The sequence below is a fragment of the Oncorhynchus kisutch genome, linkage group LG28, assembly GCF_002021735.2.
Source record: "Oncorhynchus kisutch isolate 150728-3 linkage group LG28, Okis_V2, whole genome shotgun sequence".
Classification (NCBI taxonomy): domain Eukaryota; kingdom Metazoa; phylum Chordata; class Actinopteri; order Salmoniformes; family Salmonidae; genus Oncorhynchus; species Oncorhynchus kisutch.
The window spans coordinates 18,898,905-18,925,434 of record NC_034201.2 but is presented as its reverse complement, the minus strand read 5'-3'; the positions used below and the strand labels follow the sequence as shown (position 1 = coordinate 18,925,434).

The window sequence follows — 26,530 nt, the reverse complement described above, 5'->3', positions numbered from 1 at the left end:
GTCGGGAACTGGTCTGTCTGCCCAATATAAAGGATCAAAACTGGCAGAGGAATAAAAATGGCATAAATAGGAAATACCAGTTTCATTTGAGGACCAGAATGTTGACAACTGTGCCATACAGATTGCAAAATAGTTGGGAAGATATTTTTGATGTACCGATTCCATGGTACAAGGTGTATGAGTTGATGTATAAAACAACCAAGATTCAAGACTTGCTTTTCAGCTAAAATTATTATATAGAATTCTTGTCACCAACAAAATTATTTTGTTGTGAGGATACAGAATCAATAGACCATTTATTTTGGTATTGCCTTCAGGTAGCCTATCTTAGGATCAGGAATGGCTGAAAATGCATAGCATTGATCTAAAATTGACCCTAGAAATAGCACTGTTAGGAGATCTGGAGAGACTGGGTCAGTCAATTACTAATACTCTTAGTAAAAGTATTTATCTTCAGCTCGCAATCTGTGGATTCTATTCGATAGATTGAAATTGTACATTATAGTTGAAAGATATGTGTTGGGTAGAAGAGACAGATAGGCCAGGAGAGATGGATAGGACGGGCTGAGGGAAGCTGAGGGTTGGGATGTGGAATTGGAGAGTGGAGTGGAGTTACTGTGTGAGAGATATTGATGGTCAAAGAAAAAAGTAACAAAAACATAAAATAAAATGTCAAAATAAAACATAATAAAAAGTACATTTGAATGACACTAAGTGGCAGTGTTTTTACAACTAATGCTAGTTTGCCTGAGGCTGATGCCGTGCAGTTGTTAGTACACATGCATATACACATACTCTCATTCAAATAAACACATACAAGAACACACACATACAGTGGGGAGAACAAGTATTCGATACACTGACGATTTTGCAGGTTTTCCTACTTACAAAGCATTTAGAGGTCTGTAATTTTTATCATAGGTACACTTCAACTGTGAGAGACGGAATCTAAAACAAAAATCCAGAAAATCACATTGTTTGATTTTTAAGTAATTAATTTGCATTTTATTGCATGACATAAGTATTCGATCACTTACCAACCAGTAAGAATTCCAGCTCTCACAAACCTGTTAGTTGTTCTTTAAGAAGCCCTCCTGTTCTCCACTCATTACCTGTATTAACTGCACCTGTTTGAACTCGTTACCTGTATAAAAGACACCTGTCCACACACTCAATCAAACAGACTCCAACCTCTCCACAATGGCCAAGACCAGAGAGTTGTGTAAGGACATCAGGGTTAAATTGTAGACCTGCACAAGGCTGGTATGGGCTACAGGATAATAGGCAAGCAGGTCGGTGAGAAGGCAACAACTGTTGGCGCAATTATTAGAAAATGGAAGAAGTTCAAGATGACGGTCAATCACCCTCGGTCTGGGGCTCCATGCAAGATCTCACTTTGTGGGGCATCAATGATCATGAGGAAGGTGAGGGATCAGCCCAGAACTACATGGCAGGACCTGGTCAATGACCTGAAGAGAGCTGGAACCACAGTCTCAAATAAAACCATTAGTAACACACTACGCCGTCATGGATTAAAATCCTGCAGCGCACGCAAGGTCCCCCTGCTCAAGCCGGCGCATGTCCAGGCCTGTCTGAAGTTTGCCAATGACCATCTGGATGATCCAGAGGAAGAATGGGAGAAGGTCATGTGGTCTGATGAGACAAAAATATAGCTTTTTGGTCTAAACTCCACTCGCCGTGTTTGGAGGAAGAAGAAGGATGAGTACAACCCCAAGAACCCCATCCCAACCGTGAAGCATGGAGGTGGAAACATCATTCTTTGGGGATGCTTTTCTGCAAAGGGAACAGGACGACTGCACCGTATTGAGGGGGGGGGATGGGGACATGTATCGCGAGATCTTGGCCAACAACCTCCTTCCCTCAGTAAGAGCATTGAAGATGGGTAGTGGCTGGGTCTTCCAGCATGACAATGACGAAACACACAGCCAGGGCTACTAAGGAGTGGCTCTGTAAGAATCTGGAGAAGGTCTGTATGGAGGAGTGGACCAAAATCCCTGCTGCAGTGTGTGCAAACCTGGTCAAGAACTACAGGAAACGTATGATCTCTGTAATTGCAAACAAAGGTTTCTGTACCAAATATTAAGTTCTGCTTTTCTGATGTATCAAATACTTATGTCATGCAATAAAAGGCAAATTAATTACTTAATCATACAATGTGATTTTCTGGATTTTTATTTTAGATTAGATCCGTTTCTCACAGTTGAAGTGTACATATGATAAAAATTACAGACCTCTACATGCTTTGTAAGTAGGAAACACGGCCAATTTAGCAGGTTATCAAATATTTGTTCTCCCCATTGTACATGTAATAGTGCCAGACATGCACACAAATGTATACAGTTGGCATTGCTGTTATGATTTTAGTTGTCCTTGATGTCCTTTGTTTTAAAATATATATTTTTTTTATTATTTTTATTTTTATTATTTATTTCACGTTTTTGGGCCTGGTGGTATATCGGTCAACATGCCATTGAGCAGGGCATTGACCCTGGATGCTTCTGTGTGTCGCTCTGAATGGGAATCTGTTGGATGACTGGTATTACATAGTTATTGAGCGCCTTCACTGCAGGTATATTGTATGTTTAAAATTTTAAATAAAGAAAAAAAGGGGAAAAAATAAATAAGACAAAAAAACTGAACTAGATTGTGCATAACTATTCACAACCCCCAAAGTCAATACTTTGTAGAGACACCTTTTTTTTGCAGCAATTACAGTTGCAAGTGTCTTGGGGTATGCCTCCAAGCAAAAGGCAAAACTGCTCCAGCTCCTTCAAGTTGGATGGGTTTCGCTGGTGTACAGCATTCTTTAAGTCATACCACAGATTCTCAATTGGATTGAGGTCTGGGCTTTGACTAGGCCATTCCAAGACATTTAAATGTTTCCCCTTAAACCACTTGAGTGTTGCTTTAGCAGAATGCTTAGGGTCATTGTCCTGCTGGAAGGTGAACCTCCGTCCCAGTCTCAAATCTCTGGAAGACTGAAACAGGTTTCCCTCAAGAATTTCCCTGTATTTAGTGCCATCCATCATTCCTTCAATTCTGACCAGTTTCCCAGTCCCTGCCGATGAAAAACATCCCCACATGTTGATGGTGTTCTCAGGGTGATGCGAGGTGTTGGGTTTGCGCCAGACATAGCGTTTTCCGTGATGAACAAAAAAAATCAAATTTTTGTCTCATCTGACCAGAGTACCTTCTTCCATATGTTTGGGGAGTCTCCCAAATGTTTGCCTTTTGGCCTTTTGAACGTGTTTGCTTATTTTTTTATTTAAGCAATGGCTCTTTCTGGACACTCTTCCGTAAAGCCCAGCTCTGTGGAGTGTACGGCTTAAAGTGGTCCTGTGGACAGATACTCCAATTTCCGCTGTGCTTTGCAGGTACTTCATGGCTATCTTTGGTCACCTTGTTGCCTCTCTGATTAATGCCCTCCTTGCCTGGTCCGTGAGTTTTGGTGGGCGGCCCTCTCATGGCAGGTTTGTTGTGGTGCCATGTTCTTTCCATTTTTTTATAATGTATTTAATGGTGCTCCGTGGGATGTTCAAAGTTTCAGATATTTTTTTATAACTCAACCCTGATCTGTACTTCTCCACAACTTTGTCCCTGACCTGTTTGGAGAGCTCCTTGGTCTTCATGGTGCAGCTTGCTTGGTGGTGCCCCTTGCGTAGTGGTGTTGCAGACCCTGGAGCCTTTCCCAATAGGTGTGTATATATACTGAGATCGTGTGACACTTAGATTGCACACAGGTGGACTTTATTTAACAAATTATATGACTTCTGAAGGTAATTGGTTGCACCAGATCTTATTTAGGGGCTTCATGACAAAGGGGGTGAGTACATATGCACGCACCACTTTTCAGTTTTAGATTTTTGCGAATTTTTTTAAACAAGCAATTTTTTTCAGTTCACTTCACCAATTTTTTATATTTTGTGTATGTCTATTACATGAAATCCAAATAAAAGTCCATTTAAATTAAGGTTGTAACTCAATAAAATAGTAAAAACACCAAGGATGATGAATACTTTTGCAAGGCACTGTACTTAGTGTACATACCTACATACTATTATTATGTATTATGCACATACACATTTGTATTCTTAATGAAATGAATACAATTGAAACACAAAAACAAAAACCTTTCTGCAACTTCTCTTGTAGCATCTTCCACGCTTTGGATTTCTTGTTGTTATTAATGATTAATAAGAGTGGTGTGGTTGAGTAGATCCTCATCAAGGACCTCTGAGCAGAAAAAGGCAATCTGGAGCGTAGTGGCCCTCTTGAAGAGAGGTGTGATGGGTCAGATCTGCAGCTAAGAGAATCCGTACATTGCAACTTGATTCATTTGTGATTTTTAAAAGAAAAGGACATTCCTGAAGAAACGTTTTGGATTCAGCTAAAAGTATTTCCATGGTACTAGTTGAAGAAGTTTTTGGATTCAGCTGGCTAAAAGTATTTCCATGGTACTAGTTGAAGAAGTTTTTGGATTCAGCTGGCTAAAAGTATTTCCATGGTACTAGTTGAAGAAGTTTTTGGATTCAGCTGGCTAAAAGTATTTCCATGGTACTAGTTGAAGAAGTTTTTGGCAGTTATAACTTGTCTTCACAAAAGAGAAACTTGCTCATATACATATTTTGCATCCTCCTCCACCACAGCGGTCAGGGGCATATTTGAGGACTTTCCAGAGGTCCTGCAACACATCAACCTCCTGAGTTTTCTGGCATTTCATGACACTGTAAGCATAAAAAGAGAATAAAATAAATAAGCGATTGGCATTATGTGGGCATGCAGGATACGACAAACCCGTAACGCATAGTAAATAAAAGCACCAAAAATGTCTCATTGGCCATGTCAAATGTCTCATCTGCTCACATTTACTTACCAAATAGAATGGAGCACAAATGAGTGGAAGCAAAGGCATGTTTGCTCCTCTGTCCCTTCATATTGAAGTGGGACATTCATTCATCGGTAGTCTGAAACATTTTAAGAAAGAGGATATCAAAAAGTAGACAGTAGTTGTATAGATATATATATATATATTTTTTAATCTCTAAATGGTAAAGCTTTGCTTAATCCTAAAACATGTTGTAATATTCAAACAACGTTTTTTAAACACACTGCTCCATAATCCTGAGGACATTTTCGGGGACAGGGAGAATAGGCAAGAGAGAAATTGGGCTCTCGGAGTGGCACAGCGGTCTAAGGCAATGTATCGCAGTGTAAGAGGCATCACTATTGTACCTGGTTTGAATCCAGGCTGTATCACATCTGGCTGTGATTGGGAGTCCCATTGGCCCAGCTTTGTCCAGGTTTGGCCGGAGCACACTGTCACTGTAAATAAGAACTTGTTCTTAACTGACTTGCCTAGATAAATAAAGGTTAAATGTATTTTTTTTAATCAACAATTGAAATGGGCAGTTGAGAGGTGCAACGTTAGAATGAGTGTTGAGGGGGAGCAGGGATAGGCAAAATGTATCACTGTCAAACACAAAATACACAAAGATACAAGGATCCCTGATTAATCAAGAAAAACTTCCCGTCTATATTGGGGGTAAAAGGGGTAAATTGGGGGTAAAACATTTTTGTTTGTGCTATTCTTATAACTAATAATATTCTTTATAACTAATTTCTGCGTTCTATTCATCTGCTGTTCTATAAACCAATTTCTGTGTTCATGCAAGTGGTTGTACAAATCACACCTATAAGTAGCTGCAATTTGGCAGTTTGCAGTTTGGCAGTCTGCAATTTGGCAGACGTTGTTTTGAGAACGAAAGAACGTGTTTTAAGAACAAACTAAAGATATCTCAGTTTCAAGGTTTCAGCTTAGAGAGAAAAAAACTAATGAGGTGTTGGTCTGTCACATGTTATGAAACTGTGTTGGTCGGTCACATGAATGAAACAAAATGGTAATGATGAATTAAGACAACTGCTGGGACTGCCCCGGCATGAGCTCCTGATTGACATGTGTACTATAGGGCATTGAGTTGGTTGGAACCTCTCCAGCGCGCTGACAATAAACAATGATTAATTTAAGATTGACTTTGAGTGTCTCTGTGTAAGAATTTCCATGACAGGGGGTACAACTTTCAAGAATTAGGCTAGCAATCTCTCTCTCTCTCTCTCTCGCTCACACACTCGCTCACACACACACACACACACTCTTTTCTATAAGTTATTGTGATCATCATTACCTCCTCACTTAGCTACTGAATTAAAATTACTGTCACGTCCTGACCATAGAAAGCCTATATTTTCTATGGTAGAGTAGGTCAGGACGTGACTAGGGGTTTTAGTCTAGTTTATTATTTCTATGTGGGGTTCTAGGTTTATTTTCTATGTTGGGGTTTGTGTATGATTCCCAATTAGAGGAAGCTCTTGTCTCTAATTGGGGATCATACTTAAGTTGCATTTTTTCTACCTGTGTGTTATGGGATATTGTTTGAATGTATGTGTTTTGAGTTTGTGTACATAGCATATCTGTAGTCACGGTTCGTGGTTAGTTTATTGTTTATTTGTTTTTGTCGTTGCTTAGTTTCACTTTCATTAAACTTCTGAGGGCTGAAATCCCATTAACGGCATCAATATGACAACAGCCAGTGAAAGTGCAGGACGCCAAATTCAAAACAACAGAAATCTCATAATTAAAATTCCTGAAACATACAAGTATCTTATATAATTTTAAAGTTAATCTTGTTGTTAATCCCACCCCAGTGCCCAATTTAAAATAGGCTTTACAGCAAAAGCACCACAAACGATTATGTTAGGTCAGAGCCAAGCCATAGAAAAACACAGCCATTTTCCAGCCAAAGAGAGGAGTCACAAAAAGCAGAAATAGAGATAAAATTAATCACTAACCTTTGATGATCTTCATCAGATGACACTCATAGGACTTCATGTTACACACTACATGTATGTTTTGTTTGATAAAGTTCATATTTATATCAAAAAATCTCAGTATACATTGACGCGTTATGTTCAGTAGTTCCAAAAATATCCGGTTATTTTGCAGAGACCCACATCAATTTACAGAAATACTCATAAACGTTGATGAAAATACAAGTGTTATACATAGTTTTAAAGAAACTTGTTATAAACATGTTATGCATGGAACTTTAGGTACACTTCTCCGTAATGCAACCTCTGTGTCAGATTTCAAAAAAGATTTACGGAAAAAGCAAACCATGCAATAATCTGAGTACGGCGCTCAGACAACAAATACATATATCCACCATGTTGGAGTCAACAGAAGTCAGAAATAACATGATAAATATTCACTTACCTTTGATCTTCATCAGAATGCACTCCCAGGAATCCCAGTTCAACAATAAATATTTGTTTTGTTTGAGAATTTCCATGATTTATGTCCAAATAGCTACTTTTGTTGGCGCGTTTGGTAAACAAATCAAAACTCACAAAGCGCGTTCACTAGTTGCAGATGAAATGTCAAAAAGTTCCGTTACAGTCCGTAGAAACATGTCAAACATATGGAATCAATCTTTAGGAAGTTTTTAACATAGGACTTCAATAATATTCCAACCGGAGAATTCCTTTGTCTTCAGAAAGGACGCGTCCTGACCATAGAAAGCCTATATTTTCTATGGTAGAGTAGGTCAGGACGTGACTAGGGGTTTTAATCTAGTTTATTATTTCTATGTGGGGTTCTAGGTTTATTTTCGATGTTGGGGTTTGGGTATGATTCCCAATTAGAGGAAGCAGGTAATTGTTGTCTCTAATTGGATCATACTTAAGTTGCATTTTTTTTCCACCTGTGGGTTATGGGATATTGTTTGAATGTATGTGTTTTGAGTTTGTGCACAAAGCATATCTGTAGTCACGGTTCGTGGTTAGTTTATTGTTTATTTGTTTTTGTCGTTGCTTAGTTTCACAATATGTGGAACTCAACATACGCTGCGCCTTGGTCCGACCATCATTATTACCAACAACGTGACAATTACTGTACGCATTATATTAATTGCTTAAAAGGTTTCAGAGAAAATATGATTGTCAAATTCAGGTGCAATAATTTGTGACTATATTAAAATAAATGGGATAAAATAGGGATTTGAAAATCCTGGTGGATTGTAGTAGGATATTTACTGGTGCTCATCCATGCCGTCCCTAGGAGGGGTGCGTCACTTGAGTGGGTTGAGTCACTGATGTGATCTTCCTGCCTGGGTTGGCGCCCCCCCCCCCCCCTCACTGCTATGCGGATGACACACAGCTGTACATTTCAATGAAACTTGGTGAAGCCCCAAAATTGCCCTCGCTAGAAGCCTGTGTTTCAGACATAAGGAAGTGGATGGCTGCCAACTTTCTACTTTTAAACTCGGACAAAACAGAGATGCTTGTTCTAGGTCCCAAGAAACAAAGAGATCTTCTGTTGAATCTGACAATTAATCTTAATGGTTGTACAGTCGTCTCAAATAAAACTGTGAAGGACCTCGGCGTTACTCTGGACCCTGATCTCTCTTTTGACGAACATATCAAGACTGTTTCAAGGACAGCTTTTTTCCATCTACGTAACATTGCAAAAATCAGAAACTTCCTGTCCAAAAATGATGCAGGAAAATGTATCCATGCTTTTGTTACTTCTAGGTTAGACTACTGCAATGCTCTACTTTCCGGCTACCCAGATAAAGCACAAAATAAACTTTAGTTAGTGCTAAATACGGCTGCTAGAATCCTGACTAGAACCCCAAAATTTGATCATATTACTCCAGTGCTAGCCTCCCTACACTGGCTTCCTGTCAAGGCAAGGGCTGATTTCAAGGTTTTACTGCTAACCTACAAAGCATTACATGGGCTTGCTCCTACCTATCTCTCTGATTTGGTCCTGCCGTACATACCTGCATGTACGCTACGGTCACAAGATGCAGGCCTCCTAATTGTCCCTATAATTTCTAAGCAAACAGCTGGAGGCAGGGCTTTCTCCTATAGAGCTCCATTTTTATGGAATGGTCTGCCTACCCATGTGAGAGACGCAAACTCGGTCTCAACCTTTAAGTCTTTACTGAAGACTCATCTCTTCAGTGGGTCATATGATTGAGTGTAGTCTGGCCCAGGAGTGTGATGGTGAATGGAAAGGCTCTGGAGCAACGAACCGCCCTTGCTGTCTCTGCCTGGCTGGTTCCCCTCTTTCCACTGGGATTCTCTGCCTCTAACCCTATTCCAGGGGGAGTCACTGGTGCTCTTTCATGCCGTCCCTAGGAGGGGTGCGTCACTTTAGTGGGTTGAGTCACTGATGTGATCTTCCTGTCTGGGTTGGCGCCCCCCCTTGGGTTGTGCCGTGGCGGAGAACTTTGTGGGCTATACTCGCCTTGTCTCAGGATGGTAAGTTAGTGATTGAAGATATCCCTCTAGTGGTGTGGGGGCTGTGCTTTGGCAAAGTGGGTGGGATTATATCCTGCCTGTTTGGCCCTGTCCCTGTCATCGGATGGGGCCACAGTGTCTCCTGGCCCCTCCTGTCTCAGCCTCCAGTATTTATGCTGCAGTAGTTTATGTGTCGGGGGGCCAGGGTCAGTCTTTTATATCTGCAGTACTTCTCCTGTCTTATCCGGTGTCCTGTGTGAAGTTAAGTATGCTCTCTCTAATTCTCTCTTTCTCTCTTTCTTTCTCTCTCTCGGAGGACCTGAGCCCTAGGACCATGCCTCAGGACCACCTGGCATGACGACTCCTTGCTGTCCCCAGTCCACCTGGCCGTGCTGCTGCTCCAGTTTCAACTGTTCTGCCTGCGGCTATGGAACCCTGACCTGTTCACCGGACGTGCTACCTGTCCCAGACCTGCTGTTTTCAACTCTCTAGAGACAGCAGGAGCGGTAGAGATACTCTTAATGATCGGCTATGAAAAGCCAACTGACATTTACTCCTGAGGTGCTGACTTGCTGCACCCTCGACAACTACTGTGATTATTATTATTTGACCATGCTGGTCATTTATGAACATTTGAACATCTTGGCCATGTTCTGTTATAATCTCCACCCGGCACAGCCAGAAGAGGACTGGCCACCCCTCATAGCCTGGTTCCTCTCTGCGTTTCTTCCTAGGTTTTGGCCTTTCTAGGGAGTTTTTCCTAGCCACCGTGCTTCTACACCTGCATTGCTTGCTGTTTGGGGTTTTAGGCTGGGTTTCTCTACAGCACTTTGATATATCAGCTGATGTGAGAAGGGCTATATAAATACATTTTATTTTATTTGTTTGTGAGATAGGAAATAGTTAAATATAGAGATTTTTGCCTCCAGGTCGCCAGGTGTACAGTGTTTCCTCCGACACATTGGTGTGGCAGTGCGGCATGGTTGGGTTGTGTTTCGGAGGTCACATGGCTCTCAACCTTCATCTCTCCCAAGCCCTTACGGGAGTTGTAGTGATGAGACAAGATAGTAACTACTAACAATTGGATAGCACAATATTGGGGAGATAAAGGGGGGTAAAAAATAAATATATATAGAGTTTTTGAAACAAAATGTTTTTGTATTTCCTTTGTCTGAAAGGTCTGATAAGACAAAATAAAGTTTTGCCTGTTTTTACTTGATTCTTTGACTGTCTTGAGTATTACATCTGCTCCTGCCACGCCCTTACTGCTCATCCTGTGTCTCCTTCACCTGCTACCACTCCCCCAGTGCTCTCTCCCTCTCCCTCTCTCTCTGTGTGTGTGTGATTGTGTGGGCGGAGACAGGTGTGCTGGAGTCAGAGCAGATCCCCACCAGCTGAAACCTGTTCCATAATCAAGACCTCTACAAATACTCAGTCCTGCAACTTCCACACTGCCAGATCGAAATCTCTGCTCAGTCAGTCTATGTTTCTAGCCTTTTCTTACTATGTATGTCCTGTTATCCTATTGTGCCTGTTTCCTTGACTGACGCGGTTTTACTCTCTGCTACAGTTTTTTAATCCATTTTGAATTCAGGCTGCAACACAACAAAATGTGGAATAAGTAAAGGGGTATGAATACTTTCATTTTAAATTATTAAAGCTGTGGCATATCAGACAATATACCATTGGTATGACGCAAAATTACTTTTTACTTTTCTAATTATGTTGGCAACCAGTTTATCATTGTAATAAGGCACCTCGGGGGTTCATGGCCAATATTCCATGGCTAAGGGCTGTATCCAGGGACTCCTTGTGGCATTTTGCCTAAGAACAGTTCAAACATTCCTACATTTGAACATATAAATTGGTTTTATCAAACAAAACTATGCTATATTCTATCTCTGGGACCCTCAGGATGACAAATCAGAGCAAGATTACTGAATGTAAGCACATTATTTACCTTCAAAGGTGAATGTATCAAAAAGGTTGCCGTGATAAAAGTTATTTGTTGTTGTGCACTCTCCTACTGTAAATTGGAGTTAGATTAACAATAATTGAAGCTTTCTGCCCATATAAGATATGTCTGTGTCTTATATGTTCTTGTTACTTACAACATCATGCTAATCACATTAGTGCACGTTAGCTCAGCCGTCCGGGTGGAGGGACATCGATCCTGTAGTTTAAATACACCTTAATTCTTTATTTTTATCTCCACTTCGCTCTCACTGGCACTGTCTACCTTCCAAGACAATAATCATAAGAATATTTTTTTACAATCTAAGCCCCTCACAAAATTTAGATAAAACAAGTTTTGCAATGCTTTTCCTGCAGTTTAATTTTTTTCTGTCATTCTGTCCTCCAAGGCTGACAGTTCTGCTTATTGGGCTTGAATAACAATCAATGTGAAGTGATTTATATAGGCCTAACTCAAGGTTGTCATTTTGCCTGTATTCTCTCTCTTCAGCTCATCTACCTGGTTCTCGCTGACACCCAATCTGACCGCTAATGCTGCAATGGAGAGAAACATGGACAAACCTAACCATCTTAATCAAAATATAATAATAGTAATAATAATTATTATGAATTTGTAGACCACCTTTCCCACCCTCACAATTCCTGACATTTAATCCAAGTAAATATTCCCTGTTTTAGGTCAGTCAGGATCACCACTTTATTTTAAGAATGTGAAATGTCAGAATAATAGTATAGAATGATTTATTACAGTTTTATTTCTTTCATCACATTCCCAGTGGGTCAGAAGTTTACATCCACTCAATTAGTATTTGGTAGCATTGCCTTTAAATTGTTTAACTTGGGTCAAACGTTTTGGGTAGCCTTCCACAAGCTTCCCACAATAAGTTGGGTGTAGTTTGGCCCTTTCCTCCTAACAGAGCTGGTGTAACGAAGTCAGGTTTGTAGGCCTCCTTGCTCACACATGCTTTTACTTTGTGCCCACACATTGAGATCAGGGCTTTGTGATGGCCACTCCAGTACCTTGACTTCAAATCAAATCAAATTTTATTTGTCACATACACATGGTTAGCAGATGTTAATGCGAGTGTCGCGAAATGCTTGTGCTCCTAGTTCCGACAATGCAGTAATATCCAACGAGCAATCTAACCTAATAATTTCACAACAATGACCTTATACACACACACAAGTGTAAATGAATGAATAAGAATATGTACATACAAAAAATATATGAATGAGTGATGGTATGGAACGGCATAGGCAAGATGCAGTAGATGCAGTAGATGGTATAGAGTACAGTATATACATATGAGATTAGTAATGTAGGGAATGTAAACATTACATGAAGTGGCATTGTTTAAAGTGGCTAGTGATACATTTATTACATCAATTTTTCCATTATTAAAGTGGCTGGAGTTGAGTCAGTATGTTGGCAGCAGACACTCAATGTTAGTGATGGCTGTTTAACTACTTGATGCACCCTTTAACAGTCTGATGGACTTGAGATGTTTTTTAGCAGTTTTTTTTTTTTAGCAGTTTTTTTTTTAGTCTCTCGGTCCCAGCTTTGATGCACCTGTACTGACCTCGCCTTCTGGATGATAGCGGGGTGAACAGGCAGTGGCTCAGGTGGTTGTTGTCCTTGATGATCTTTTTGGCCTTCCTGTGACATCGGGTGGTGTAGGTGTCCTGGAGGGCAGGTTGTTTGCCCCCAGTGATGCGTTGTGCAGATCTCACTACCCTCTGGAGAGCCTTACGGTTATGGGCGGAGCAGTTGCCGTACCAGGCGGTGATACAGTCTGACAGGATGTTCTCGATTGTGCATCTGTAAAAGTTTGTGAGTGTTTTTGGACGCAAGCCAAGTTTCTTCAGGCTCCTGAGGTTGAAGAAGAGCTGCTGCGCCTTCTTCACCACGCTGTCTGTGTGGTTGGACCATTTCAGATTGTCCGTGATGTGTACGCCGAGGAACTTAAAACTTTGTACCCTCTACACTACTGTCCCGTCGATGTGGATAGGGGGGTGCTCTCTCTGCTGTATGCTGAAGTCTCCTTTGTTTTGTTGACATTGAGTGTGTGGTTATTTTCCTGACACCACACTCCGTGGGCCCTCACCTCCTCCCTGTAGGCCGTCTCGTCGTTGTTGGTAATCAAGCCTACCACTGTAGTGTCATCTGCAAACTTGATGATTGAGTTGGAGGCGTGCATGGCCACGCAGTGGTGGGTGAACAGGGAGTACAGGAGAGGGCTGAGAACCCACCCTTGTGGGGCCCCAGTGTTGAGGATCAGCGGGGTGGAGATGTTGTTACCTACCCTCACTACCTGGGGGCGGCCCATCAAGAAGTCCAGGACCCAGTTGCACAGGGTGGGGTCGAGACCCAGGGTCTCGAGCTTGATGACGAGTTTGGAGGGTACAATGGTGTTAAATGCTGAGCGGTAGTCGATGAACAGCATTCTCACATAGGTATTCCTCTTGTCCAGATGGGTTAGGGCAGTGTGATTGTGATTGCGTCGTCTGTGGACCTTTTGGCGCGGTAAGCAAATTTGTTGTCCTTAAGCCATTTTGCCACAACTTTGGAAGTATGCTTGGGGTCATTGTCCATTTGGAAGACCAACTTGAGACCAAGCTTTATCTCCCTGACTGATGTCTTGAGATGTTGTTTCTATATATCCACATCATTTTACCGCCTCATGATGCCATCTATTTTGTGAAGTGGACCAGTCCTTCCTGCAGAAAAGAACCCCCTCAACATGATGCGGCCACCCCCGTGCTTCACGGTTGGGATGGTGTTCTTCAGCTTGCTAGCGTCCCCGTTTTTCCTCCAAACAAAACAATGGTTATGGCCAAACAGTTCTATTTTGGTTTCATCAGACCAGAGGACATTACTCAAAAAAGTACTATCTTTGTCCCCATGTGCAATTGCAAACCGTAGTCTGGCTTTTTATGGTGTTTTTGGAGCAGTGGCTTCTTCCTTCTGAGCGGCCTTTCAGGTTATATCAATATAGGACTCGTTTAACTCGTTTTCTTTTTGTACCTGTTTCCTCCAGCATCTTCACAAGGTCCTTTGCTGTTGTTCTGGGATTGATTTGCACTTTTGCACCAAAGTAGGTTCATCTCTAGGAGACCGAACGCGTCTCCATCCTGAGCGGTATGACGGCTGCGTGGTCCCATGGTGTTTATACTTGCCTACTAATGTTTGTACAGATTAATGTGGTACCTTCAGGCATTTGGAAATTGCTCCCAAGGATGAACCAGACATCATGGCAGATTTATTTTGATTATCTCATGATGTCAAGCAAAGAGGCACTGAGTTTGAAGGTAGGCCTTGAATTAGATCCATAGGTACACCTCCAATTGACTCCAATTATGTCAATTAGCCTATCAGAATCTTCTAAAGCCATGACATAATTTTCTGGAATGTTCCAAGCTGTTGGAAAAATGACTTGTGTCATGAATAAAGTAGATGTCCTAACCGACTTGCCAAAACTATAGTTTGTTAACATGAAATTTGTGGAGTGGTTGAAAATGAGTTTTAATGACTCCAACCTGTGTATGTAAACTTCCGACTTCAACTGTATCACATATTCTTACCCACATTTTCTCTCTCAGTGGTGGTCACTCTGGCCTCCAAGGCTGCTACTTGAGCTGGAAAACAAAATGAATGACATCGATCAGTATGTGAATCTTCATCATGACTAAATAGGTTGCAAAATTACTGCATGTAGTCTCTCTCTCTGCAGCTCCCCAACCTGCTCCTCCATGTTCCTCAGCTTCACTTCCTCACCACCACGTCTCTCAGGACTCTCAGTTCAGCCCAGATGTCAGCAGAGGTCTGACCTTTCATCTGTTTGTGAGTTGTCTCCTCTGCCTCCGTTCCTTGACCCCACTCCCTATTCGCTGTAGCCCTGTGGAGTGATGTCAGAACCCTCCACTCTCTCCCTGAGCTCATGTCCCAAACAGACAGAACAGTAAAACCAGCAGACCTACAGCACCCCTCATTCTGAAACTAATCCTGTTCAGAAATGTACTCTCTGTGGCTCTCTTGTCTTCACTGGAATACAGTGCCTTGCAAAAGTATTCACCCCCTTGGCGTTTTTTCTATGTTGTTGCATTACAACCTGTAATTTAAATGGATTTTTATTTGGATTTCATGTAATGGACATACACAAAATAGTCCAAATTGGTGGAGTGAAACTAGAACAATTACTTGCTTGAAAAAATGAAAACATATATAAATACTGAAAAGTGGTGTGTGTTTATGTATTCACCCCCTTTGTTATGAAGCCCCTAAATAAGAACTGGTGCAACCAATTACCTTCAGATGTCACATAATTCGTTAAATAAAGTCCACCTGTGTGCAATCACATGATTTTGTCACATGATCTGTCACATGATCTCAGTATATACATGTATATACACCTGTTCTGATAGGCCGCAGAGTCTGCAACACCACTAAGCAAAGGACACCACCAAGCACCACGAAGACCAAGGAGCTCTCAAAACAGGCCAGGGACAAAGTTGTGGAGAAGTACAGATCAGGGTTGAGTTCTAAAAAATATTTGAAACTTTGAACATCCCACGGAGCACCATTAAATACATTATAAAAAAACAACAACAAACCTGCCAAGAGACGGCCGCCCACCAAAACTCACGGACCAGGCAAGGAGGGCATAAATCAGAGAGGCAACAAAGAGACCAAAGATAACCATGAAGGACCTGCAAAGCTCCACAGCGGAGATTGGAGTATCTGTCCATAAGACCACTTTAAGCTGTACATTCCACAGAGCTGGGTTTTATGGAAGAGTGGCCAGAAAAAAGCCAGTGCTTAAATAAAAAAATAAGCAAACATGTTTGTTGTTCGCCAAAAGGCATGTGGGAGACTCCCCAAACAGATGGAAGAAGGTACTCTGGTCAGATGAGACTAAAATTGAGCTTTTTGTCTGTCAAGGAAAACGCTATGTCTGGCACAAACCCAACACCTCTCGTCAGCCCGAGAACAAAATCCCCACAGTGAAGCATGGTGGTGGCAGCATCATGCTGTGGGGATATTTTTAATCGGCTGGGCCTGGGAAAATAGTAAGAATTGAAGGACTGATGGATGGCTCTAAATACAGGGAAGTTCTTGAAGGAAATCTGTTTGTCTTCCAGAGATTTGAGACTGGGATGGAGGTTCACCTTCCAGCAGGACAATGTCCTTAAACATACTGCTAAAGTAACACTTGAGTGGTTTAAGGGGAAACATTTAAATGTCTTTGAATGGCCTAGTTAAAGCCCAGACCTCAATCCAATTGAGAGTCTGTGGTATGACTTAAAGATTGCTGTACACCAGCAGGAACTCATCCTAATTGAAGGAGCTGGAGCAGTTTTGCCTTGAAGAATGGGCAGAAATCCCAGTGGCTACATGTGCCAAGCTTATAGAGGCATATCCCAAGCTTATAGAGGCATATCCCAAGCTTATAGAGGCATATCCCAAGCTTATAGAGGCATATCCCAAGCTTATAGAGGCATATCCCAAGAGACTTGCAGCTGTAACTGCTGCAAACGGTGGCTCTACAAAGTATTGACTTCAGGGGGGGTGAATAATTATACACGCTCAAGTTTTCAGTTTTTTTGTCTTATTTCTTGTTTGTTTCAAAATATTTTGCATGTCCAAAGTGGTAGGCATGTTGTGTGAATCAAATTATACAACCCCCCCAAAAAATCTGTTTTAATTCCAGGTGGTAAGGCAACAAACTGGGAAAAATGCCAAGGGGGTGAATACCTTCTAAAGGCACTGTACATTTAAGAACTCTGATAGACCAGAGAACATAAAGGAAGAGGACCTTACAGCAGGGTATTCTAATGTTGATATTGTACAAGGTTGTGGGAGAGTAAAACCTGTTTTATCTGAAGGTCTGTGTCTCAAATGAGCCCTTATTCCTAACTTTTGACAAGAGAACAAATTAGGCCCAGAACGTGTACACTGAATGTGAAGGGCGTCATTTGAAATTTGCCTTGAGGCCTCTTTTGCTTCTGCTTATGTCCAGTTGTTTAGTTATTTGTTTCTGTTCCCTAAGTAAAAAATGTATATTCTCAGAGTCATAAGTACAATGCCATGTGTTACAGTTGAATTCTGGGCTTTGTTCATCCACCGTAGGAATAGAAGACACAGTAAGAGTTGTTAAACATGATTTTACGGACAGTTCCACCAGTAACAAAATCCCAATTTAACATCTGTTTGCAGCTAATGAGGCCATACCTAATTACTCACCAGAGAAGTATACACACAAACACCACCAATTAGAGTTAAATACAGTAGCTAAATTACTTTTTATGATTAATATTCTGTAATGATGCAATTTACCTAGAGTTTAATGTAAACATACGTTGCATTGGAGCTCTCTTGCTTAATTATTCCAGGGAAAGTTCTTAATGAATGCAGTGTAGACGTACAAACTAGATAAATAACAAGTCCCTTCGGCCTCTCACATCATCCTGTGGAAAAACAGGGACGATGGGATGCTGGTAAAATAATTGTATTTAAGAAGCTGCTCAGCTTCAAGATCACTGAGTGTGACCTGCACTCACTCAGGTAAGAGGTTAACCCTCCAATACTGCAAAACTATCATACAGATTTTGTTTTTAACAGTTGGATTTGTGGATTTGTCTGAAAATACTTCCGTAGGAAACACTATGTGAATTTATATAGATAACTCATAGAGAAATTATTTATAAATGAGCGTTAAGTGTAAATGTGTGTTTTGTTTACGAACTTTTATGTTACAGATTTCTACAGATTAGTGCACAATATTTGCATTCACTAACACATTTTGAAATCAGCGTTCAATCTTTTGGCTGGATTTGTTAAAGGCCGAATGCAGGCATTTTTATTTTAATATCAAATCATTTCTGGCTAACAAACAATTGTCAAAAAGAACCAAAAACGGCTTTTCAGCAAAAAACTATTTCTCAAACAATAATTTATCTAGGACTGTCTGGGAGTGGTCTGAGTGGGGAGGGGGATGAATATGTCATCTGAACAGTAATCTGTTATTGGCAAAAAGTTTTGGAAATGTTTGTTATTGGTCTTATTAACAAATGTTACTATATGTATATGTATGTATATTTGTGCATATGTGGCTATGTATGTGTATATATCTATATATATATATTTACTATTTACAAAAAATATATGTGGGGAATTATGCAGACAATTACATTGATGGATGTTACAATCTATCTGCAATATTAAAGCTGACCATTAATAATGTTACTTTCTGGACAACTGAGAACTTGGAAAAAAACAATGTAAAATCATGATGTCAGTGACCTCCAGGTGGCAAAGTCGGAGGGCTACAAAAATGCCAGTTTCCAATTTGGAATTCCAAGTCGGATAACTCTTCAAAACAATAACTCTTCAAAACAATGATTCCCAGTCTGAGCTAATTTTTCCCGAGTTCGCAGTTGTCATGAACACACTGAAGATGGAAGTTGGAGTTCCAAGTTCCCAGTTGTATGGATCGAGGCATTATACTGCTTCGATCCATACAAAACTCCACCCATGCAAAACCTCCCGATTAGAAGGTCCTGTGTAGATTGTATTTTCAACTGGCAACTATCAGGAAATAATACTCATCAAATTTCTTCACAGGTTTACAGTCTGCGTTTTATCAGCTGTTGTACAATACGAGGAAAACAGGAAAACAGAATTTTGACTGCATTCGGCCTGCAACTGAACATAATTGAGAACCACTTCCTATGAATTAGTACACGTTTGTGTTATATCACATCGAATATATCATAGATTTCCCCACTCTGACACCACCAAGGTTGAGAATCTGAAATAATAAGAGTTATATTTTTTGCTTCTACAGGCAACACTTTTCATAGAAATTATAGTTACACCATATATTATTGTAGATACTTTCGTAACAAGAATATAACTGTACGAAGCCATGTTTGTTAAGAATGAGCTTATTCTATCTGTAGGCTACAAGGTATCAATGTATCTCTCTGTCTGCACCAGGTTTGTCTGAGATCCTATCAGGCCCACTGGCCCAGAGGTATGAACAGCACCCAGTCCAGCCCTATCGCCTTCTTCATCATCCAGGGCCTGGCCAGTCTGGGGGAGAAGAAGATGGTCCTGTTTATCATCTTCCTGCTGGCCTACACCGTCATCCTAGGTGGAAACATCATGATCATCTACCTGGTACTGTACATTGTACACACACAGCCAGAACCAGATCACAATAACATTAGATAGAGATGATGTTATAAGAGACCATGAGTTGTAGTTAGTGTAAGTATTCAAATGGTTTTGTTCAGGTCCTCTCACTTAGAATTTGCTCAAAGGGCCTGTAGACTACACTATACTCCTCAGGAGTCAGGAGTTTCCCCTGGTCGAGTCATGTTGTCAGGAAAAACTCTCCGCTGGTCCTATCTATGACATCACTGTCTAACCGCTTTCTTTATCTCATCCTAAAGGTCCGGACTGACCCGAAGCTGGGCTCCCCCATGTACTTCTTCCTCCACAACCTGTCCATCGTGGACATGATTTACACAACGGTCACCATCCCCAACATGTTGTCAGGCTTCCTGACTGAGGTCAAGACTGTGTCCGTCCCCGGCTGCTTCCTCCAGATGTACTGTTTCATCCACATGTCTGTTACCGGCCGCGCCCTGCTGACCGCTATGGCCTACGACCGCTATGTGGCCATCTGTAATCCTCTCCGCTATGCCGCTGTGATGACCCGCCCCGTCTGCCTGCTACTCATCATTGGGGCTTGGACCTTCGGTGCCATCTGCACCTTCCCAAACACTAGCATGGCAGTACAGCGTTCATACTGTGGACCCAACGTGGTGCGCCACTGCTGGTGTGACCCGTCCTCAGTGAGGCTGCTGGTGTGTGGGGACACTCAGGTGGACAGCATCGTGTCACTGTCTTTTGCCCTCATAGCGCTGCTCACCACGGGTGTGCTCATCCTCACTTCCTACATCCTCATCGGTGTGAAGATAGCTAAAATGGGCGCCGCAGAGCGACTGAAGGCGTTTAGCACCTGTGCCGCCCACCTGACGGTTGTGTCCATTTCTTACAGCTCTGCCTCATTTGTCTATATCTCCTACCGTGTGGGAAACTTCTCTCCAGAGGTGACCCTCCTCTTCATCCTCTTTCTCCCCCTCCTCCTTTCCCTGTTCTAATGACTGTTTAACTCTACCATCAGATAACCTTCAGTCAACACTGTGATCTTACATTCACCAGTTGAAGAATTTGACTGATATTTGTGCCATTACTCTGGTTACCCATTTCCTCTCTGATTTGTCATTCACTGTTGATGTCTAATGGTACGCAAAAGGCATTCCCACCAGGAGATGGCACTGTTGTATTATTTTAGTGTAACATACTGATGCTCTTCAGTCACTGTACATTTGTGTCATGTTGTCAGTGCTGTGAAAATCCCAATAACAGGGTTGGGGTCAATTTCATTTCAATTCCAGTCAATTAAGAAAGTATACGAAATTCCAATTGTAATTCTAATTGAAAAGCGTTGAGGATAATTGGAATTTCAGAGTACTTCCTGAATTGATTGGAATTTTAATGGAATCCAACCATCCCTAATAATGCTATGTATATGTTTATGGTTGAATATGATCAAGGCCATACTGTTAATAAGGTTAGATAACATTGTATTGATGTTGTAAGTGCGTATCATTGTTGTTTAATAATGTGTAACTTTTTGTTTATTATATTGTGGTTGTGGGTATCATTGTTGCATTGCGGTTGTCTTAATGTTGTATTCATGTTGTATTCATGTTGTGTTATTGTTGTAGGTGCGTATCATCGTGTCAGTGCTGTACTCGGCTCTGACTCCTTTCCTGAACCCGATGATCTACAGCCTGAGGAACAAGGAGCTGAGAGTGGCCATCAAGAGGGCCTTCTGCCGACACAGACGTCTCACTGCAGAGCCGCAAAACACTCAACACACTGTCCTGACAGCAAAACATTCAACACACTGTCCTGACAGCAAAACATTCAACACACTGTCCTGACAGCAAAACATTCAACACACTGTCCTGACAGCAAAACACTCAACACACTGTCCTGACAGCAAAACACTCAACACACTGTCCTGACAGCAAAACACTCAACACACTGTCCTGACAGCAAAACACTCAACACACTGTCCTGACAGCAAAACACTCAACACACTGTCCTGACAGCAAAACACTCAACACACTGTCCTGACAGCAAAACACTCAACACACTGTCCTGACAGCAAAACACTCAACACACTGTCCTGACAGCAAAACACTCAACACACTGTCCTGACAGCAAAACACTCAACACACTGTCCTGACAGCAAAACACTCAACACACTGTCCTGACAGCAAAACACTCAACACACTGTCCTGACAGCAAAACACTCAACACACTGTCCTGACAGCAAAACACTCAACACACTGTCCTGACAGCAAAACACTCAACACACTGTCCTGACAGCAAAACATTCAATTCAAGCTCCTTTAAAATAGTTTATTTGGGCTAAAAAGTGTGATCATTTTCAGAGATTCCAAAATAATTCCAATTATTGTTAGTTGTTTGGAAAGCAGAACAGCTAAATGTTTCATTATCATGCACTTATAAACGAAACCAAACAATATTTGTGTTTACCATTTGGTTCATTGTGTAGGTTGCACAACTTTATACATCTGATTTAATATTTTTAAGTTTATTGATAAAAACGAAATAACAACTGTAAAGTCCTGTTCAATCGCATTGTACAAAATACCAGATACAGTACTAAATGGTATGTGATTATACTTGTTTTTAATCAATACCAAAGAAACAACAGTAATTGTTAGGTGATTATTGTGTAATTACAATCTCGCAATATTATTCCTAAATATCAGAGAAATAGCAGACTGTGAAATAAAGTGTACCAACAGATGTTGGTTTTGTGCCTCTGCCTTCTCTGCAAGCGTCACAAATTAAAATAAAACTTTGCACAATAAAATGATGGTTTGCATTTGGAAATTAAATCTAGAAATGATTCATGGAACACCACCCAAAACTTTGCACCACCTAAAATAAATGTCAGTTTGAAAACATAGTACGCCACACACATATACTGCAGTTCTCATTATATTATATATGATTTATTTTTCCATCAGATTTAACACAGAATCCTGCGGCTAACTTGGCTCTTTGAACACCCTAAATATCCTGTTTAATCTCTTTAGTCTGTAAACCATATATTATGTGGTTGACACAGGTAGGGACCACACTAACCAGCACACTATTCAGTTTGCGCAGGTCTGCATAGGCTAGGAAGCGATGGAGGATGATAATGGTAAACCCACATCCCAGCACAATATGATAGACCAGTAAGCGTGTGCTACAGGTTGTCAGGGCCTTGCTGTTTAAAGAGCTTTTTCTACTACTCAGACAAACAATGGCAATCTTCAGATAGGTGAGACTGATGCTGCCTATGGACGAGACAAACAGCATAACAGTAAATGTTAAGACATATGTTATTTATGAACACGGTCTCGCAGGAGAGCTTGAATAAGAAGGTGCATAAACATGAGCACAGAAAGCCTGAATGACACACTCCATGTAAGTGATATATCGCTCTGGAGCTGCTGTCAAAATGTCCCCTAATAGACGAGGTATTATCGCTGTAGCCCCAACTATCTAATTAAGAGACAAGTTTCAGAAAAGGATGTACATGGGATGATGCAGGCTCCTCTCCATGGAGATCAGTACTATGAGGCCGATGTTGGCCTCGAGGTGAAGATGTAGATGATAAGGAAGAGGATTAGGTCAGGGTAGGAGGTATGTTGAGTGACCTTTAAGAGATTAAAGGGAAGTTCAGGATTTTATAACTTGATAGAAGAACTGTAATCCATGATTTGTTTTCTTTAATCTCAGTCCCGAGACCCATCTGACTTTCATTTATCTGCATGTTTATATGTTTTTATTATAAAAACCTGATAAAAAGGAATTTATATGAATGCTGTAAGTACAGAAATGGTTTGCTCAGTGGGAAATAAATATCCAACTAGTCAGTGACAACTGTGTGGAGTTTGTGACAGCAACTATGTGAGCTTATTACAGTTTTATAGACACTACGTCCTGGGATTTCCAATGATCTTCTATGAAGAACCCCACCCTTACCTTCTAACGACTATTGTGTAGCTTGTGAACGTCATATAAGAGCACAACATGTCACATGAGAGTCCCAACTTTTCATTGATCGCTTTTGATTGTTTGCAGCTCAAACCATTCAGACTCTACAGACATTTTTGTACAAAGACTTGGCCCCGGGTCCCTTCAGGATCCGCCCTTGTGTCACACCTTTCTAGCTCAGCCCCCATTAAACACACAGACTAATGGTATCAATGGATGCAGAAGAATTAGACAAAACTAATGGTACAAGCCAGAAGTGTCACAGTTTCTGTTATTTGATTGTTGTTTCCTTAGGTTACCGCTGGAGGGCACCCTTACCCTGTTTTCTAGTTTTCAGGCTACCCTGATCATTACTCATTGGATTCTCCTGTGTTTAATTACCTTCTCTGTTGATCTGGTTGTCTTGTTATTTAGGTTCCTCAGTTGGTCTGTATCTTTGCTTAGGTCTCATGTTTTATTAGTGTGTGTATTATTTGTGCGGTTGCCTTGTTTCTGTTAAGACTAAGTAAACGTTCTGGATTTATCCTTACTCCTGCTTGCTGTGTTTCTCTGACCCTGGATTCGAGTTTGTACTTGCATTATTGGTACAGTAGTCCTAAGCCTACAATGGACCCAGCAGAGATTTTTCAGTCGTCCGAGGAACACTCCGAATTCCACCATTTATGGTCGGCTCTCACCCACCATGGAACTGTGATTGGATGTGCATGTACATGCCTAGTTAACTTAAGGTTAAATAAAAATTAAATTAATTGGTCGCCATGAGGCGCAGCTGCAGACATTGTCAGATGATTTAAGAACTCTTTTGTCCGCTCTGCAGACAGGACAGTCGGTAGCAACGGCTGCTGCAACTGTGGCTGTTCCTAATCCTCCACTCCCTACCAGCTCAATGTCTTCCTTTCTTTGGGAGCCTTATACATCATCTCCTTGCTCTCAGGACGGGCTCTGGCCTGGGCTACGGCAATATGAGAGAAGCAATCAGACATTTGTTTTAATTGTCAAAGCTTCACCCAGGAGACTAAGAGGGTTTTTGATCACCCCATCAGTGGCAGGGACGCTGCTCAAAGACTCATTGTGCTTCGACACGGCAGCCGGAGGGTAGCAGATTACACCATTGACTTTCGGACGCTTGCCGTTGAAAGTGATTGGATACAGAGGCACTTCACTCAGCCTTTCTGAACGGCCTCAGCGAGGTCCTCAAGGATGAACCGACTACCCTGACACTCTGGATGAGCTTATCATTCTTGCCATCCGGATTGACAACCGGCTTCGGGAACGTTGTCGTGAGAGGACGGAGGGGTTCAGAGTTGTTTCCAGTGTAACAGGTTCCGCCAAGGGAGTCAATTCTTTGTTTGTTCCACTGGCTTATGCTGCATTTGCTTGTCCTGTACCCCGCCAGTCCTCAATTCGGCTCTGGTCTCCCTCATATCCTTCAGAAGAGCAAATACAATTGGGAAGCACCAGGTTTCCGCTCTGGAGAGATGGTGCAGGATTAACAAGCAACGTTGTCTTTACTGTGGTCAGTCTGGACATTTCCATGCCTCCTGTCCCAAGCTGACGGGAAACGGGATGACTCGTGAGTAGACGGGAGAATACTGGCGAGTCAAATACAGTCTTCAGCTGCCGACAAGGTACGCACCTTGCTTCCGGCCAACCTGCGGTGAGACAATGGGCAGGTGGACATTCCTGCTTTCATAGACTCTGGGGCTACCTGTTTTCTGGGTCACACATTAGCTCGCCAACAGGGGCTGCCTCTCACTAAGCTGGAAGGTCAACCCCTAGGGTCTGGGAAGGTGAAGCAACTCCCCATACCTATACAGATACGAGTTCTGGATTATCATGTGGAGTTTATCCACTTACATTTGTTGGACTCTCCTGAGCTTCCCCTGGTTCTTGGACATCCGTGGCTTTGTTTCCATAATCCTCAAATTGACTGGCACTTGGGAAGAGTCCTGGGATGGAATCCTTCATGCCAGTCCACCTGCCAGCAACTCTCTTTACATCTTTCCAGCCCTGCTCATCTGGAGGCTTCTGATTCTCCTGTTCCACCGGCTATGGATGACAAGCCTGATCCTTCCCGTGTACCTCGGGATTACTGGGATCTGGGTCAGGTCTTCAGTAAATGATGTGCCAGTGAACTGCCTCCTCACAGGTCCTACGATTGTGCCATCGACCTCCTGCACGGCACCTCTCCTCCAGGAGGAGGGCTTTATTCTCTCTCAGGTCCAGAGACTGCAGCCATGAACAGTTAATTAAGGAGGCGCTGGCGGCTGGTTTTATTTGGCCGTCCACTTCACCTGCAGGAGCGGGTTTCTTTGTTGGAAAGAGGAATGGGGGATTCTGTCCCTGTATCAATTACTGGGGTTTAAATATTATTACCATCAAAAACCGTTACTTTCTTCCTCTTATGTCGTCAGCCTTTGAGAGACTCCAGGGAGCTATGTTTAAAAAAAAAATATTTATGGAACGCATACTATGTGGTGCGCAATCAGACGGAGACGAGTGGAAGACAGCGTTCAACACCCCAAATGGACATTATGAGTACCGTGTCATGCCGTTTAGATTTACAAATGCTCTGGCCATTTTCCATGCCCTGGTTATCCCATTTGCGGGATCATTTTCATCAACATCCGCTCAAATCCACAGCGCCAAATTCAAATTAAATTACTAAAAATATTTAATTTTCATGAAATCACAAGTGCAATATAGCAAAACACAGCTTAGCTTGTTGTTAATCCACCTGGTGTGTCACATTTCAATAAAGCTTTTCGGCGAGAGAATAACAATCGTTTATGTCAGAACATCTCTCTCAGTAGATAAAATATTACAAACAGCTAGTAGCCAAGTAGATTGGTCACGAAGGTCAGAAAAGCAATAAATTAAATCGCTTACCTTTGATGATCTTCGGATGTTTGCACTCAAGAGACTCCCAGTTACACAATAAATGTTCCTTTTGTTCCATAAAGATAATGATACATCCAAAATACCTCCATTTGTTTGGCGCATTATGTTCAGAAATTCACAGGCTCGAGCGGTCACGACATCGCAGACGAAAAATCCAAATTGTATCCGTAAAGTGCG

General features: G+C 41.7%; 1 protein-coding gene and 1 pseudogene across 1 annotated transcript; one reads left to right on the top strand and one right to left on the bottom strand.

Annotated features, from left to right (window-relative positions):
* The first annotated feature begins 19,281 nt into the window (after positions 1 to 19,281).
* LOC109872664 (olfactory receptor 1052-like) lies at positions 19,282 to 21,769 on the top strand. Its single transcript, XM_031808263.1, has 3 exons — positions 19,282 to 19,474; positions 19,750 to 20,412; positions 21,094 to 21,769. Exons 1-3 carry the CDS (start codon positions 19,331 to 19,333, stop codon positions 21,310 to 21,312), a joined length of 1,026 nt encoding a protein of 341 aa, XP_031664123.1. The 5' UTR covers positions 19,282 to 19,330; the 3' UTR covers positions 21,313 to 21,769.
* Positions 21,770 to 22,477: 708 nt separating this feature from the next.
* Positions 22,478 to 25,420, bottom strand: LOC109872663 (olfactory receptor 13H1-like; annotated as a pseudogene).
* Between the last annotated feature and the right edge of the window lie 1,110 nt (positions 25,421 to 26,530).